A 15,407-nucleotide genomic window follows, 5' to 3' on the forward strand; every position below is an offset into this window, starting at 1 on the left:
AAGGAAGGAAGGAAGGAAGGAAGGAAAGAAGAAAAAGAAAGAATGAAAGAAAGAAAAGAAGAAAGAAAGAAAAGAAGGAAGGAAGGAAGGAAGGAAGAAATTTACAGGAAAAAATAGGCAACAGATAATTTCCTTTACTATTATAGCTATTTAACAATAGTAAACAATTTAGTATTATTATCCCCTGGCTTCTGGAGTTTGGGGATGAAAATGCCACTATTCTAGAAAAGGTAAACTAAAGGAATGAAAAAGAAGGGAGGAACAAAGAATCATTAAATTTATAGGCTGTATTAAAATTAAAATCAAAACATGATGATGGAGATAGGTTGACTAATTAAAGTTATTGGGGAATTTAAATGTAAGAATTCTATATAAAATATTGAGAATTTTCCTTTTCTCCCCTTTAAACAATACATACAGGCTGTCCTGTAGGGCCAGGTGTTCCTCTGGGTCCCAACAGACCTCGTGGACCCTACAAGAGAAACAATAAATCAGGCATTAAATATTCTCAAAATGTATCTTTGTTCCTGAATGTCAACTATTCACTAAAATATCTAATGCAATGTTTAGAGAACAAATATTTGTGGAAGTCTGTTCATCCTAAACAGAAAGGTGTTTTAAAAATCTATGTTAAAGATGTATAAATATTTGTGTTTATAGTGATTCACAAGCCAAAATTCATAATAATCACCTTCTAGTATGAAAATAGGTATACTTGTTTTGGGGTAAATATATGTGTATCTCTTGGGAAATTTAACAAAAATTAAATAAATCATTATCTCTTAAGATGTCCTTAAGTCTCACTATTATTTTTTAATTTAGAAGACAACATCAGATCCTAATTTTCCATCAGAAGACTACAGTGAGAAACTAGCTTGTTTCAAATTTATCCTGCATGTCTCTGTATTTCTTCCAGAGTGCTCAATGAAGGCTATTCAGAAAGGCAAAAGATAGAATTGGTTGACAAGGTTTTAGAAACTCATTTTCCTGAGAGACTAATTTTCTTCAATGAAACTAACATTCACTTCTTCATTTTGACCTAGTTGACAGTGCATTGGAATAAAGTGTAAGAATACATGAATTTCAGTCTTGACTATAATCTCCTTGAATGTTTCCTCAACTATAAAATGAAGATGATAGAACAGATGATCTCTAAGGTCCCAGAGTTTAAGTACATAACTAAATATTTGAGATTTTTCTCAATCTTTATCTGATTACAAAATATTCTGACTCTCTTGTCCTTTTCTTTATAGATAATATTTTCTGGATCAATTTTTCCATATGCATTTGAATCCCATGCTCATACTCCCACCCAACACACATCAGAAATTTGATCTAATATTTATAAACAGCTTCCAAAATTGCAGACCTTTTTCTAACTGAAAATAAATTTCCTACAACCTAAACTAGGTAAGAAGAAAAGTGAAAATAAGCCAGTGACAAAAATCTGATTAAGGGACTAAATCATATTTTGTATATTGCTACCTCTAAATTTGTTTATAGCCCTCAATAATCTTACATTACTCTACATTCTCTGTTTTAAGGCAAGAATAGAAATCCCATCTCTTCAATAAATGTTTGTGCATGTTCCTATGTATTTCTATAAATAAATATATATTTATACATGTATGTTATACATAAATTCATACTTAGATATGTATTTAATTCATTTGTCATGTACTCTTATAAAAATATTTTAAAACCCTATACTTAATGTAGTCACATAAAAACATTACATTCAGGATAGACTGACAAAATATTAATTATTCTAACCCTGATCCTTTTCTTCTAAAATAGGAAGCTTTACATACTAGTTTTTAGAACAAAATTCTAAAATCAAGAACAAAAGTTGTGCTTACAGCTTCACCTGGAAGACCTCTTGGTCCAATTTCTCCATCTTCTCCCTGTCATTGATAAAGCAATAGATGCTGATGAAATGGCACTGTATACTACTGAATTAAAATTCTGTTGTGTTGAAAATTCTCATTTGATAAATGAAACTTCTCCCAACATACTCTCATTCCATCTTCACCAGGAGAGCCAGGAGGACCTTGGGGACCACGTTCTCCCTGTTAAGTAAACACAAATATAATTTGAATATTGTAACAAAGTATAACTTCACAAGTCAACCTAGTTACTATCCTAAACAAACAACTCAGGAATCTTGGATATGAAAATTTATTGGTATGCTTTATTTGCTTTACTCTGAATATTTCCTTGATAAAACACACCTCTACATTCTTAGAAGACAGTAGGGCTTTTTATCTGATAATGCTAGGCAAATATTTCCCATAACCATTAATTTAGTTGTTTTTTAAACGACACATTTTCTTTAAAAGATATAAATCGTTTTCCGGTGTTTCATTATTATGATACAGTTCATTTGTTAAATATTTAGAGATTCTTTTATCTTTTAAAACCTGAAGAATTTTTCTTATTTTTTTAGAGAATAAATTTGCATGAACTAAATGCTTTTTTGCATTATTGCCATTCATTTAAACATGATCGCAGGATAGAAAATCAGATAGATTTTGTTTACAGCATGTTGATTGCCTTTAGATTTCCAGTATACTAACAGATTGTTTTTGCTTTATTTGTTGCAAGACTCATCCTTTTCCCTGTTTCATTCAGAATGCTATTCCTGAGGCTATTCTTTAACTCTAAACTCTGTAGAAAAAAACATAAAGGATTTCAGTACTAACTCATTCCCTCTATTGTTAACTGTTCTTTTGAAATCTCTTTTAAAATGTCAAGTGGAACTCTGAGTGTGTGTTTTTGAGTGAGTGTTTCTGGGTATATGTGGATGGTAAATGAAGAGTTTTTCCATTGACCATATTGACTTCTAGCTAGTCAATGAAAGTCTCTATGATGCTTTTATGTTTCTTTTGTTACCCTGTACTACCCAAAGCTCTTTGAGGCATATACTCAGCTCTATAAATGTTAATGGTCTATTGTGTGTATTTAGATATTCACAAAAGGAGGTTGTCCCACCATGTACAGAGTTCCAAGTTTGAATTCTGTTCTCAAAACTAGTTATGTTGACATGAAGAAAGTTATCTATCCTCTTTTAGTCTCATCCATAAAACCATCCAACCAACCAAAATCCTTATGCTTCTTATAGCAAAAGATTGTTTTGAGGCTCAAGTAAGAATAGATATAAATGTATTTGCTATAATAAAGAACCATTTTAATCAGACTAGTCTTAGTATATATTCTTCTGTAGCTATGACTATACAGAAAAAGCAAATGGGTGAAATAGGGCAATTTTTATATAATTTAAACCAAATTGCATTTCCAAATATGTTTGCTTCAACTACCCAAACATTTTATATAGAAATATTAACTTGGCTTGAATTTGTTTGAGTATTACATGTGTTCCCTCCACTCATTTTATACATATGAATATGTGTATAATTTCTATAAATTATTTAAAAGCTTCAAATAAACATATCATAAAGAAAGCTTCAGTGATTTGGAGGATTCTTCTCTAGTCAAGTCAGAAAGAACTTAAGTACCCACAACTTACCAGGAATTATGTTAAATGCTGTGTATATAAATAAAGGCAGAAATAGTCTCTGCCATCAAAAGCTCACAATTTAATTAGGGAGAGAACATGCTCTCAACTATGTTCAAATAATATATGTAGGATAATTGGAATTAGGGAAGAGACTAGCCTTAAAGGGGACCAGGAGAGTCTTATAGAAGATGGGATTTTTGTTGAGTCTTGAAGGAAACCAATAATAATAATATTTTTATCACATTAGTATTCATTTTTCAGTTTGCTTGATTTTTTCTTCTTCTAATAAAACATTTATGTTTTATTCAATCAACTCTATAAATGTGTACAAAATACCTCTAATCTAGAAGGCAGTATTCAAGGAAAAGTTTCAGGTTTGTTATAGAAATTGAATATAGAAATTTTCAAATCTTATGAATACCATCTTGTAGTTATTCAATGAATAAAATCATTATTTATTTTATTTACTCGATGGCCTTTGTCACCAGGTAGACCAGGAAGCCCATCAAATCCTCTGTCACCCTATCAAATAAAAACAAACAGAAATCACAAATCATAAAAGTAATCAAATATAAGAAAAAATCACAAAACTAAGTTGCTACTCTGAATTTTCAAATCAGAGTTCTTTCCTTTCCCCATGACTCATTTAAGTAAGGGAAAATGTCATAATGTAAATTAATATGAAAATGTGGTCAATATTGAAGTAAAAACCCAAATATGAGATCAACTGACCTTTGCCCCGGGTTCTCCTGGCATTCCTCTTCCTCCATCAGCACCTGGGCGACCCTAAAAAATGCCAAACTCATTCTTAGTTATGTGGTTTATGTGTTTTCTCATAGTAAAAGAAAATAAATGCTTTTGTTAATCTTCTCAATATAATCAAATCATACCCTTTTTCCAGCTTTGCCAGTTGGACCAGGAGGACCTTGAACACCACGAGGACCCTAAGTTGAAATAAATCAATTACTCCATTTTGTTACATAATGATTCAAATGCCAGATTGTCATCTCAAAATTAAGTCATTTAGTTCTTACTTTTTTATTTCAGATATTTTCTCTTCCAATTAAATAGAGTAAAATTTCATTTTAGTATTTTTAAAAAAATAAATAATGAAAGGGAAAATACATTTTCTACTGACTTTGGTTAGCTAGAAAATTAATACACTATTGCTTCTGATTAATTGTAAACAACATCTGTGCTTCGTAAGTCTAGATGTTAGCATATGAAATCAAGCTATTATTTAGAAGCTACTGAAAAAAGGAAATATTTATTTAAAATAATCTGTTCATGTTCTCAAAATTATGTTATTTCATGCACCTCCAAAAGATGATCTGGCCAATTTTAAAAGCCAAAATAGTGAATGACACAATTGTTATGAGAATAATCTCCTGTTTCTGATTCAAAGTAGTACATCTAGAATATTTTGGACCATCCACATAATTTTTTTAAAATATACATTGCTAAAAACACATGTGAAACATTTGTAGTAAAATAACATATGGCACAAAGGAAATTCAAAGTTGTTTGAATGCACTTCTACATGTCACTAACACAGTTACAAGGGGCAATTCAGTGTGCTGGGAAATAACACAAGCCTTAAGAGAAGGAAGACCTGGTTCTTAGTTCCCACATCCATCTAGCATTAGCTCTGGGGCCACTGTCAAATAATTTATCATCTTGAAGTCCGAGTTTTCTCATCTATTAAATAATGATAAGATTTGTTATGTATGCCTTGTGAAGACAAGGTTATTGTTGTAATCAAATGAAGTGATATGTGTGAAGTGTTATGTAGACATCAGCTATTATTGTAACAAACTTTTGTGTCCTGTGGATATTTAGCATATATAATAAGCTGGTTCATTGTTTCAAGAGATCAATAAAGTTCAAAAAGAAGGGTGATTGAAATTACTTGATTTTTTTTTAAAAGCAGTGTCCACATTAAGATATAACATTACTGGCTTGAAAATTAATGATTATTTAATGATTAGAAGTAAAATTTAGTTTAAAAGTCTTCCACTTTCATTTTTCCTATTAGATATTTAGCCAGAATGAATTTTATACTTAAAAAAATAAATACAGCTTGGGGGAAAACAGGATATGAAGAGACAAGGGTGAGAAATTTCCCACTTCTGACACTGAATATCTGTGTAACCTTGTAGAAAGCCATTAACTTATTAACTTTCCTAGGATTTATTTTCTTAATATGTAAAAGAAGGATACTAAATTAGATTGGCTTCAGAGGTGGATATCTCTGAGTTTCATTTCCAGTGCTTCTCTTCCCTGAATGACACTTTACCTCTGGCATGAAATAAAATAAAAGGGAAAAAAGTAAAACAGAACAAAACAAAACAAAAAAAATCTTTGATTTTACCTGAGGACCTGGTTCACCCCCTTCTCCTTTGGCCCCTGCTGAACCAGGACCACCCTACGTGAAATGTATGAAACATAAAATTAGTTAAATTCAGTCATTTCCTAATGAGTTCTCCATATTCATTTCTCTAGCCTTAAAAGAACTCTTAATGAAATCCTCAAAACATATCTCATTGAATTAATAAAAATATAACAAAACTATTTAAACTTTAAAAGTAAAAAAAAAACTTTTAAATTAAGCTCTTACATTCTACATAAGTATCTGAATTTTACTTAAATTCTTAAATGATTCTACAACCCTAAAATAAGATATGTGATCTCAAAGATACTCATAAAATAATACAACCATTTCCCATAGCAGATCACATTAGACTCTCAATGAGCCCACTGGAAAGTAAGCAAGCTGAAGATACTCCAAACTGAATACAATGCGAGACTGCAACTGTATACACAATACAGAGTTGGCAGGATTATATTTCTTCATTCTCTTAAATCCTTAAGCTTCCTAAATATTAAAGTAATGAAAATTCTAAGAGCAGATGCTATTCTCATCTATGTGTTTGTCTTAAATTAATGTCAAAAACTTTTTTCAGATGCTGTCTTTTTCCTATGAGAATGGAAAACCTGATGTAAATAGTTATATTATTCATAAGCAAATAAAATTCAATCGAAAATATAATTATTTCTTCTAAAATGCTATTTCCTAAGATAAAGTTCATTTAGGGTAGAAATGGCTTTTTGAAATTATTACACAAGTTTTAAGATTGTGTAAACCCAAATTAGAACAGAATTTGATAATCATAATTATTTAATGTTGAAGAAGTGATCTTTCTGATACACAGAATTAATTTAAGTATTTAATCAATGTACTCTCGATTAAATAGCAATATGAATCAATACAGAATGAAGAGGGAAGTTATGCTAAGTCAAAAGAAGCTGGATTTCTAGAGCCTCCTGGTGGATCCAGAGAAAAATAGCTCTCAGTGTGGCTCTGACTCTGCAGACTGCACAGTGAACATCACAGAGAGTCTTCTTTTGAAAATTATTAGTGATATGATCAAATTTCCAGGAAAGAGCTCTTTCAATTAATTTTTACTATCAACCTAACTGATTTAGCATTAAATCAAACTGGCAATGATTATGCATCACTGCACTCAAGATAATTACAGAAACAATTTATTGTAATTAAGCTATTTTATTATATAACATGAAATAAACACCAACTATTTAGCAGAAACATGAACCACTGTGCAATTGCTACTGCCTCTCTTCAATCAAAGAATAGAGATCTGGATCCCTAGGCTTCGTATCCAGTTTCTCACAGAGATCTCTATCCATAGTACTCTATGGAATAGAAAAAAATAGAATATGGTGAGAAAATGCACATACTGATTTCTTATGAAATATGGGGAAAAGTCATTTATTTATTCAGAGTTCCTCATAGCAATAAAATCATGTCCGGTTAAAAAGTAATTACATGAAGGAGAACAAGCCTACAAACTCCACCCTACCTCCTCTTTTCACTAAATATATTAAAATAAAGAATAGTGGCATCTTTTGGGATTTTGTCATTTATATGTTTTGGAGAATCTGATGCATTCTCCTAACAGGTAAAATACAAATAAAAAATTTTTAAACTTAAAATTTAAAACTAATCTATATAATTTATAATTAATTTAAAAATTAAAATTAAATGGAGATAAAACTTCCCAATACTATACCATCCATGTAATTTCATATTTTTCTAGGCAACATTATTGAAATCTTATTCTACATAATCTCTTATCTTCATTAATCACAATAAGATGGAAAAAATGCATTTTGGCTGACTCAAAAAACCTTGGTAGAACAAAGAAATACTGATGTAAATTAGATTTTCCTCCATTTATCCAGACAATGGCAATTTCCCTACATGTTTTTCACAAGGTTGCAAGATTCCATTAATCGACGACCATAAATTCTACTAGAAACTCACTACTTAGAGATTTCAGGCTAAACTTTCTTATTTAAATACCTATTAAAAATACCCACAAATAACAAAAATTTAGAATGTTGCCATAAAGGTTTGTTATTTCTAGCAGTTTTGGATACTCAATAAATGCATAACACTTATCAAATTGATTTGTCAGGTACAAAAATATAGTCTGTGAGACTCTATTGGACAGAATGATTACATAAAAATACAAATATTATATACATCCCTTGGGTTTAATTCTATTATATTTATGTCAATGGTAATAAATTAGAAAATAACTTTAATTTTAACTTTTAAAAATATTTAATGATTACAAGGTTCATACTAAATGATAGATACATTTATATCACATGTCATATTTAAGATATATTACATGGAGTCTATTTTTCTTTAAAGATGTAGATAATTTTTCAAAGTAAATCAAACATGTAAACCAAACATTCCTTTCAAAGATAAATCAGTTTTTTGATTAAGTAAAACCATACTTGTGCTGCAAAAGAATCCATCTATCAACATCAAAGCAAATGAGTATTCCTTTCAGGTTAATTATTCTACAACTTGTTTATTTTTCTTCAAGTAGCATTTTTTTGGGTGGCAGCAGTATAGTTTCAAAATATTTCAAACATTATTTAATTGAAAATTAAAATATGATGATTGATTAGTTATATTAATAAAAATATATTTTGCTTGTCAGACTTTACATGTGTTTTCCAAGGAATACAGGTTTAAAAGAAAATGAGCTTTTTTATTCAAAATTTTAAGCCTAGTCCTCCAATTATATAACAGATTATATTTCAAAAACACGGTTATTTTAAAATCTTTTAACATACTATTTGATGCCTTTAAGCCAGTTGGCATAAAAGCAAAAGGAAAAAAAAACTTTTTTCTATAAACATTAACTTTTTCCTACATTACTTTTTAAAAGGAAATAATATTCCATCAAAACTGAAAAAGAGGTAAGGCATGCTGCCTGGAGCTCAGATCATAGCAAATATTGAATCTGATTTCTCCATCCCCAAAGTCTCATGTTGATGTCTTATTATGACAAAGGGCTGATCTTAGACTCTCAGTCTATGCCAGCAGACTACATATTGGGATGGTATTATCAAGCCAGAAATACTTTGACTATTGCCTTCTGAGGACTAATCTAGCTAATTTCTGAGGAGCTTATCACCTAAAAGCTCATCTGCAGATGATGGATACTTTGGGGCACAACAGTCCACTTAACCATCTTCTAAGGTACAGAGGAACTAAACCAATGTCAACTAAAGAATAATAAAACCCAAATGATTGTAGATCTTTGGGAGTATTAGAGAATATTATTCCATGAAATCAATTTTTTGTATAATTTCAAAATAATCCTGAATGTTAAGTAACTAATTTCCATGCTGATTTGTTTATTTACTTTTAAACCCTTTCCTTGCCTTAGAAATCAATACTTTTTGTTGATTTTAAGGCATAAGACTGATCAGGCTAGGCAATGAGGGTTGAGTGCTTTGCCCAGGAAGGAAATATCTAAAGTCAAATTTGAACCCAAGACCTCCCATTTCTGGGTCTGGTTCTCAATCTACTGAGCCATCTAGCTACCCCACTCCATGTTGATTTATAAATGTACCTTGTCATTTAAATGAAATTTATCCAAAACTTCTTAAAAATAACAATATAATTTCTTAGCTATTTATACTTTATGTTAATAAAGTATAATAATAATAAGCAACAATAATAAATATATAAACATATTAAAAAAGAACTTATCTACATTTAAAGATTAAATTATTATAAAAACAAATAGAAAAATTTAAATATATTGATCCAAAACTAATGTCTAACAGAAGTAGCTGATGGAATATGGTCAGATATATGAATGATATAAATTTTTTAATAGGTGGTCAATGCTTGGCATTTAATATTATCACATTTGGGAGATGTAACATACCACAGGACCTGGTCTTCCAGTTAGACCCATTGGGCCAGGCGGACCTCGGAGGGCAATCTGGAATCAATTGGAAAGAATCAAGTCAAAAATTCAGTCTGAAAAGTGTGTCTGAATTGCTCTAACAGATGCACAGAAGATATACAGAGGATCTGTTTGCTTTTTAAACCCCTACTTTCTGTCTTACTAATATCTCTAAGGCAGAAAGGCAAGGGCTAGGCAAACAGGGTCACACAGCTAGGAATTGTCTGAGGCCAGATTTGAACTCAGGTTTTCCCAACTCCAGACTTAGTGTGCTATCCAATGTGCTACCTAGCAGCCCTGAAAGCTACACACAATTCAAACAATATAAGTAGCCCAAGGCTAGAAAAGTTGCCAGTTCATCAATGAAGAGATATTTTCCCCATGGATGACAAATGATATTGCTGTAATGTATCATATTACACTATACAATTTCACTTGGATAAAGAACAATACCATGACTCACATTAACATAATTTCTTTAATAAGGAGTCAAAATCAATTTCCCGACTTTATTTCAAAACAATAAATAACAATGCAAATCTAATCTTCTGCTGTGAAACTGCTTTCATAATACAGCAGGCTTTTCCATATGGTCATTTTCTGAGTAAATAAATTTCCAATAGATGAACTTGACCTTTTGTTAAATAATTATCTTATTTTTCTAGGAACATTTTTTAAAAAATCCTTACCATCTGTCTTAGAATCAATACTGTGTATTGGTTCTAAGGTAGGAGAGCGTTAAGGACTGGGCAATGGGGGTTAAGTGACTTGCCCAGGGTCACCCAGCTAGGAAGTATTTGAGGCCAGATTTTATCCAGAACCTCCCATCTCTAGGTCTGGATCTCAATTCATTAGCTTCTCCCATGTTATTAGGGCAATTAAAGGTCCATAATTAAAATCAAATCAAATAATTCTGAAAGTGTAAGGAAAATGCTCATTATCTAACTAAATTATGCCTCAGTTTCTTAGAATATAATGTTATACAGAAAATAAATTTTATTTCTATATAACATAATTAGGCAAAATATATTGGCTCCATGGAGCAATGGATCTTCATTTTGACTATGTGAAAGGCAGAACTTTCATTTCTTTTTTTGTTGTTTGTTTTTAGTGTTTTATTTTCTCCAAGCTTTCATTTTTAAAATTTCATTTATTTAATTAACTAATTTAGAATATTTTTCTATGGTTACATGATTCATGTTCTTTGCCTCACCTTCTCCCTCCCCACTCCCATAGCCAACGAGCAATTGGAACTGTCATTTCTAAAAGATGTGACATTTACTCTTCAATGATGTAGTGGTCAAGATTAAATTAGTAGTGCATGCTAATGTGAATTTTAGTAGTGGTCCAACACATATCACATTCAATTATCACACAGAATGAATTCATTATCATATAAAGAGTAGATTAAATCATTCAAGAAAATCACAAAGATTTCTGGATGGGCTGAAGCCCTGAAACTGGCTCCCCTTATGACCCTGAAAAAGACACTTCCTAATTCTTAAACATCTGCAAACAGGAATCATAATTCATGGCACCTCTTTCACAGGAATATTAAGAAGAATGGCATGAAGAATGCAAAATCCTTTAGGAAATTATAAATGCATTCTCTCTTTAAAGAGTGAGGTGACACATGAGATAGAACACTACATTTAGAGTCAAAGAACTGCGTTTAAATCCTTGTCTCAGCAGCTACCTAGTCTGGTTACTCATGTCCTATGAAGTCATGTATAAGTCCTCTCTGAGTCTCAGTTTCCTTATCTGGTAAACAAATAAAAACAGCCATTGTCCATATTTTACAAGAGTTTACAAGAGAAAGAGAGATAATATATGGAAAGTCATTCATCATTTAACTCTACATTTCACTACTTTCTTAATCTGTAAAATAAGAATAATAAAAACACCAAACTCATAGGGCTGTTGCAAGGAATTAAACAAGATAACAAATAAAAGCCTTCACAAGCCTTAAAGTACCATATAAATGCTACTTATTTTATTTATTGTCGTTTTTAATTATTATAGCAGGTTCAAAACAATTTCTTTCTTTTTTTACTTTTTTTTAACCCTTACTTTCTATCTTAGAATCAATAATGTGTATTGGTTTCAAGGCAGAAGAGTAGTAAGGGCTAGGCAATGGGGATGAAGTGATTTGCCCAGGGTAAAAGAGTTAGGAAGTGTCTGAGGCCAAATTTGAACCCAGGACCTCCCATCTCTAGTTCTGGCTCTCAATCCACCCAATTCTCAAGCCACCCAGCCGCCTCCTTGTTTCTTTAGAGAGAAATGATAGCAGTAAGCTTAAATTTCAATCTTTTCAACTATCAACTATTTAAGAATGAAAAGCATGTATACTTATAGCCTCAAAAGACAATTGTCTTTCAGGCATATTTAGAAAACAAAATGTAACAAAAGCAAATTTTAATTGTGGACGGAATTTGGGATGCTTCACAATCCAATATATTTCCAGAATTTTTTCATATTATCTCCCTGTATATATATTCTACATTCTGGCCAACATTATCCACTGATCATCCCTTGTTCTTCCCACCTTCTTCCACCTCTTTGCCTTTCCTTATGGCATCCTGCTTACTCTTGCCTTCTACTGTCCTCAAAGCCCAAGGGTATCAATCACATGCTATAGACTGCACTAAACCAGGATACACTATAATTTGGAAATATTAATTGAAATAAATAAGAATACAATAGAACATAGATAATGTTACTCTATTTCTATTTTAGTTTGATATTTTAGTTTCCCTCTTTTCAGAATTAGCTCAGATTCCACCTCCTCTATATATCTTTCCTTGATCATTCTACTAATCTCTTCTTCCTTAAATTTCTGCTATTTTTTTTTCTGGATCTCTCCTTCATATTTAGCTCATTTTTCTTTACAGGACAGCAATTTACCTTTCTGTCCTAGATTTGTAAGTTTCTTTATAGTAGGATCTGGGTCATAACTACATTATGATGCTGTGCTTTTTTTTTTCCTGAACCTGATAATAATTCCGTGAAGTAGATTATTATCCTCATATTACAGATAAGGAAACTGAGAATGGGGGGTTTTAAAGAGTTTTGCCCAGAGTCAAATAGCTAGAAATTTTTGATTCAGGGATGAAACTCAAGTCTTTTTGACTCCAAGTCCAGCACTATATCCATAATAGCATACTTTGACCTAAAGCAAACATAGTTCTTGATGGAAAAATGTTGTAAAAGTCCCATTCAAATTCCATCCTTTTACATTCTATTGATAGTACAATAATTGACAAAATAGCTTCATATGTGAATTTGTAATTGGCAATAGCTTTTAGCTAGGAATATATAATGAAGCTTTATGTCCAGATAAACTTAACAGGTTTAAAGATGAAAATCTGGCATCCAATGTGTTATCTCCTATACTATGTATTCTGGAACAATTTTTTATTTTAATTTATGATAGCTAAGCCTTAGTCATTTGTTTTTTCTGAACTGATATTTTCATAACTAGTGTTCTGAGTGCAGGGTTAATGAGGTCATGATCAAGGATCACTATATAAAAATATGTACTAATATATACTACACATATACATATATATGCAAAGGTTGACATTTTCTCTCTTTTCTTTCATATATATGCAAATTATAAAATTAGATCCATTAAGGATACATATATATGCACATTATATAAAAATTTATAATATCATTCATTATTATTTCTATCCTAGTTTTGAAACAATATTTAGACATCTTTTCATCTTGAAGGACCCTATACTAATGAAATCAGTGGTAGAGTTCCAATCTTATTCACCCATTCTAGAACAATTTGATAGAAGGCTTTCTCTCATCGATGAAATCACAGGACTTTGCTGTACTGACATTCAGAAGTCTCCTCATATTTTGTTCAATAATGTGACATCCTAATTCACTAGGAATTTTATTCCTTCCTATCACTATATTTGAATGTTTAATGACTGAAGAGAATCTGAAACTTTTAGAAGTTTACATTGCATTTTTCTCCTGATGTAACACTTAGAAAATTAAAACAAAATCTGCATTCTTACCCGAGCTTGCTGAAGAATAGCTTGAGCCTGAGCTTCTTGAGCAGAGATGGTGGGTCCTTTGGAACCATCTCCTCCATAGCGAAACTGTAAACATTAGAAAAAGGGGGGAAATGAATAAATTCAAAATTAGTTTTTATATCTCATTGAACTTAATTTCGAAGAAACTACCTGAATAAGACATTAATTTGTGCATTCTAAGAAAATATCATATGCAAGTACTGAAGTCAGTTATTTGTATTCACCTTTGCCTTCTAATTTTCCTGGCTTCCTTTAATCAGTTCAAATAGAAATGACAGAGGTCTTTACCCTACTCTCTCTGTCTCCTTTTGCTCTGTTTACCCCATTAGAATGTGAATTCCTTGATGGCAGAGATTTTTTTCTTTCTTTCTTTATATCTCAAGGGCTTAGAGCAGTGTCCTGCACATTGTAAGTACTTAATAAAAATTGAATTTCTGGCCAATTAAATTCAAAATTTCCAGAGAAAAGTTAAAATTCAAAGTTTATACAAATGCTGTTCACTCTTTCCTTTAATTAAGCTTAATTCTATATCTACACCAAGGTCATGGTATTATACCATTTCCATGAGTCCTTCCTTGGACCCACAACCTTTCCTCTGTGAAGTCTTAGGTAACTTTTTGTTTTGTAGATTTCTAATACACTTGTTAAACATTATGATCTGATATAGTTCCCTGTGTATATATCTTCTTTCCTTACTAAGCTATAATCTCCATGAAGGCAGGGCCTATGTTTAGTCACCCTTCATATCTCTCCTAATAAAGAGCATTTTGTTCTCTAGAACAATGGTTTCAAATTTAATCAGGAACATATCCCTAAAAGTTGTATTTGACTTAAAAAACCATTAATCAATATTATATTGTATTTTTATTTATTTTGTTAAACATTTACCAATTAAATTTTAATTTGGTTCTGTAACAGTTCAAAACTGATGGAGTTTGACACCTTTTCTTTTTACAATAGGTAGTTAATGTTTGTTAATTTTACTCCTTTTACTACTAGTGGACTAGTATTATAATATATTTTGAGAACACATCAGTTATTTGGTAAAGGTCATTAAGCAAGCTAGTCCTTTGCTGTTGAAAGAGTTTTGAAAGGACTGGCTCACTGGTTCAATTATAAATTATAAAGTCTCTCTTTATCGTAAGATCTTCAAATTCCTGTGAAAACAGGGTTTGAAGAGTCTTCCATTTTGTGACCTTAGAGAAGTTCATCCACCTCGGAGGCAACATAGACAGTAGAATAATTGCAAGATTTGATATCAAAGGACCATATGTTTGGATCCTGGCTCTGCCACTGGCTATTTTTGGAATCTGGGTAAGTAATCGCTCTGGGTTTTCTCTTCTATAAAATGAGGGGGATGACTACACAACCTTTGAAGCCCTTTGGTTCTAAATGATGCCTAAAGCATAGAAGGTGTTTAGAAAATATTTGTCGATTGATTTATGTTGATCCTTAGATATATATGTAAATTCTTAAACTATCAGAATATGGTTGGAGCCAATTTCTTAGTTTACACATGTTTATTCTGCATTATAA

General features: G+C 31.2%; 1 protein-coding gene across 1 annotated transcript in view; it reads right to left on the reverse strand.

Annotated features, from left to right (window-relative positions):
* The window catches only part of COL11A1 (collagen type XI alpha 1 chain), a 268,654-nt gene that overhangs the window by 164,609 nt on the left and 88,638 nt on the right, over positions 1-15,407 (reverse strand). The window contains exons 12-20 of the mRNA XM_044675498.1: positions 13,854-13,937; positions 9,799-9,855; positions 5,889-5,942; positions 4,408-4,461; positions 4,250-4,303; positions 3,986-4,039; positions 2,016-2,069; positions 1,860-1,904; positions 419-472 (exon numbers count right to left, since the gene is read on the reverse strand). Coding sequence (XP_044531433.1) covers positions 419-472; positions 1,860-1,904; positions 2,016-2,069; positions 3,986-4,039; positions 4,250-4,303; positions 4,408-4,461; positions 5,889-5,942; positions 9,799-9,855; positions 13,854-13,937 — 510 coding nt within the window. The remainder of the gene's footprint in view (positions 1-418; positions 473-1,859; positions 1,905-2,015; positions 2,070-3,985; positions 4,040-4,249; positions 4,304-4,407; positions 4,462-5,888; positions 5,943-9,798; positions 9,856-13,853; positions 13,938-15,407) is intronic.

This window comes from Gracilinanus agilis, chromosome 4, assembly GCF_016433145.1.
Source record: "Gracilinanus agilis isolate LMUSP501 chromosome 4, AgileGrace, whole genome shotgun sequence".
Taxonomy (NCBI): domain Eukaryota; kingdom Metazoa; phylum Chordata; class Mammalia; order Didelphimorphia; family Didelphidae; genus Gracilinanus; species Gracilinanus agilis.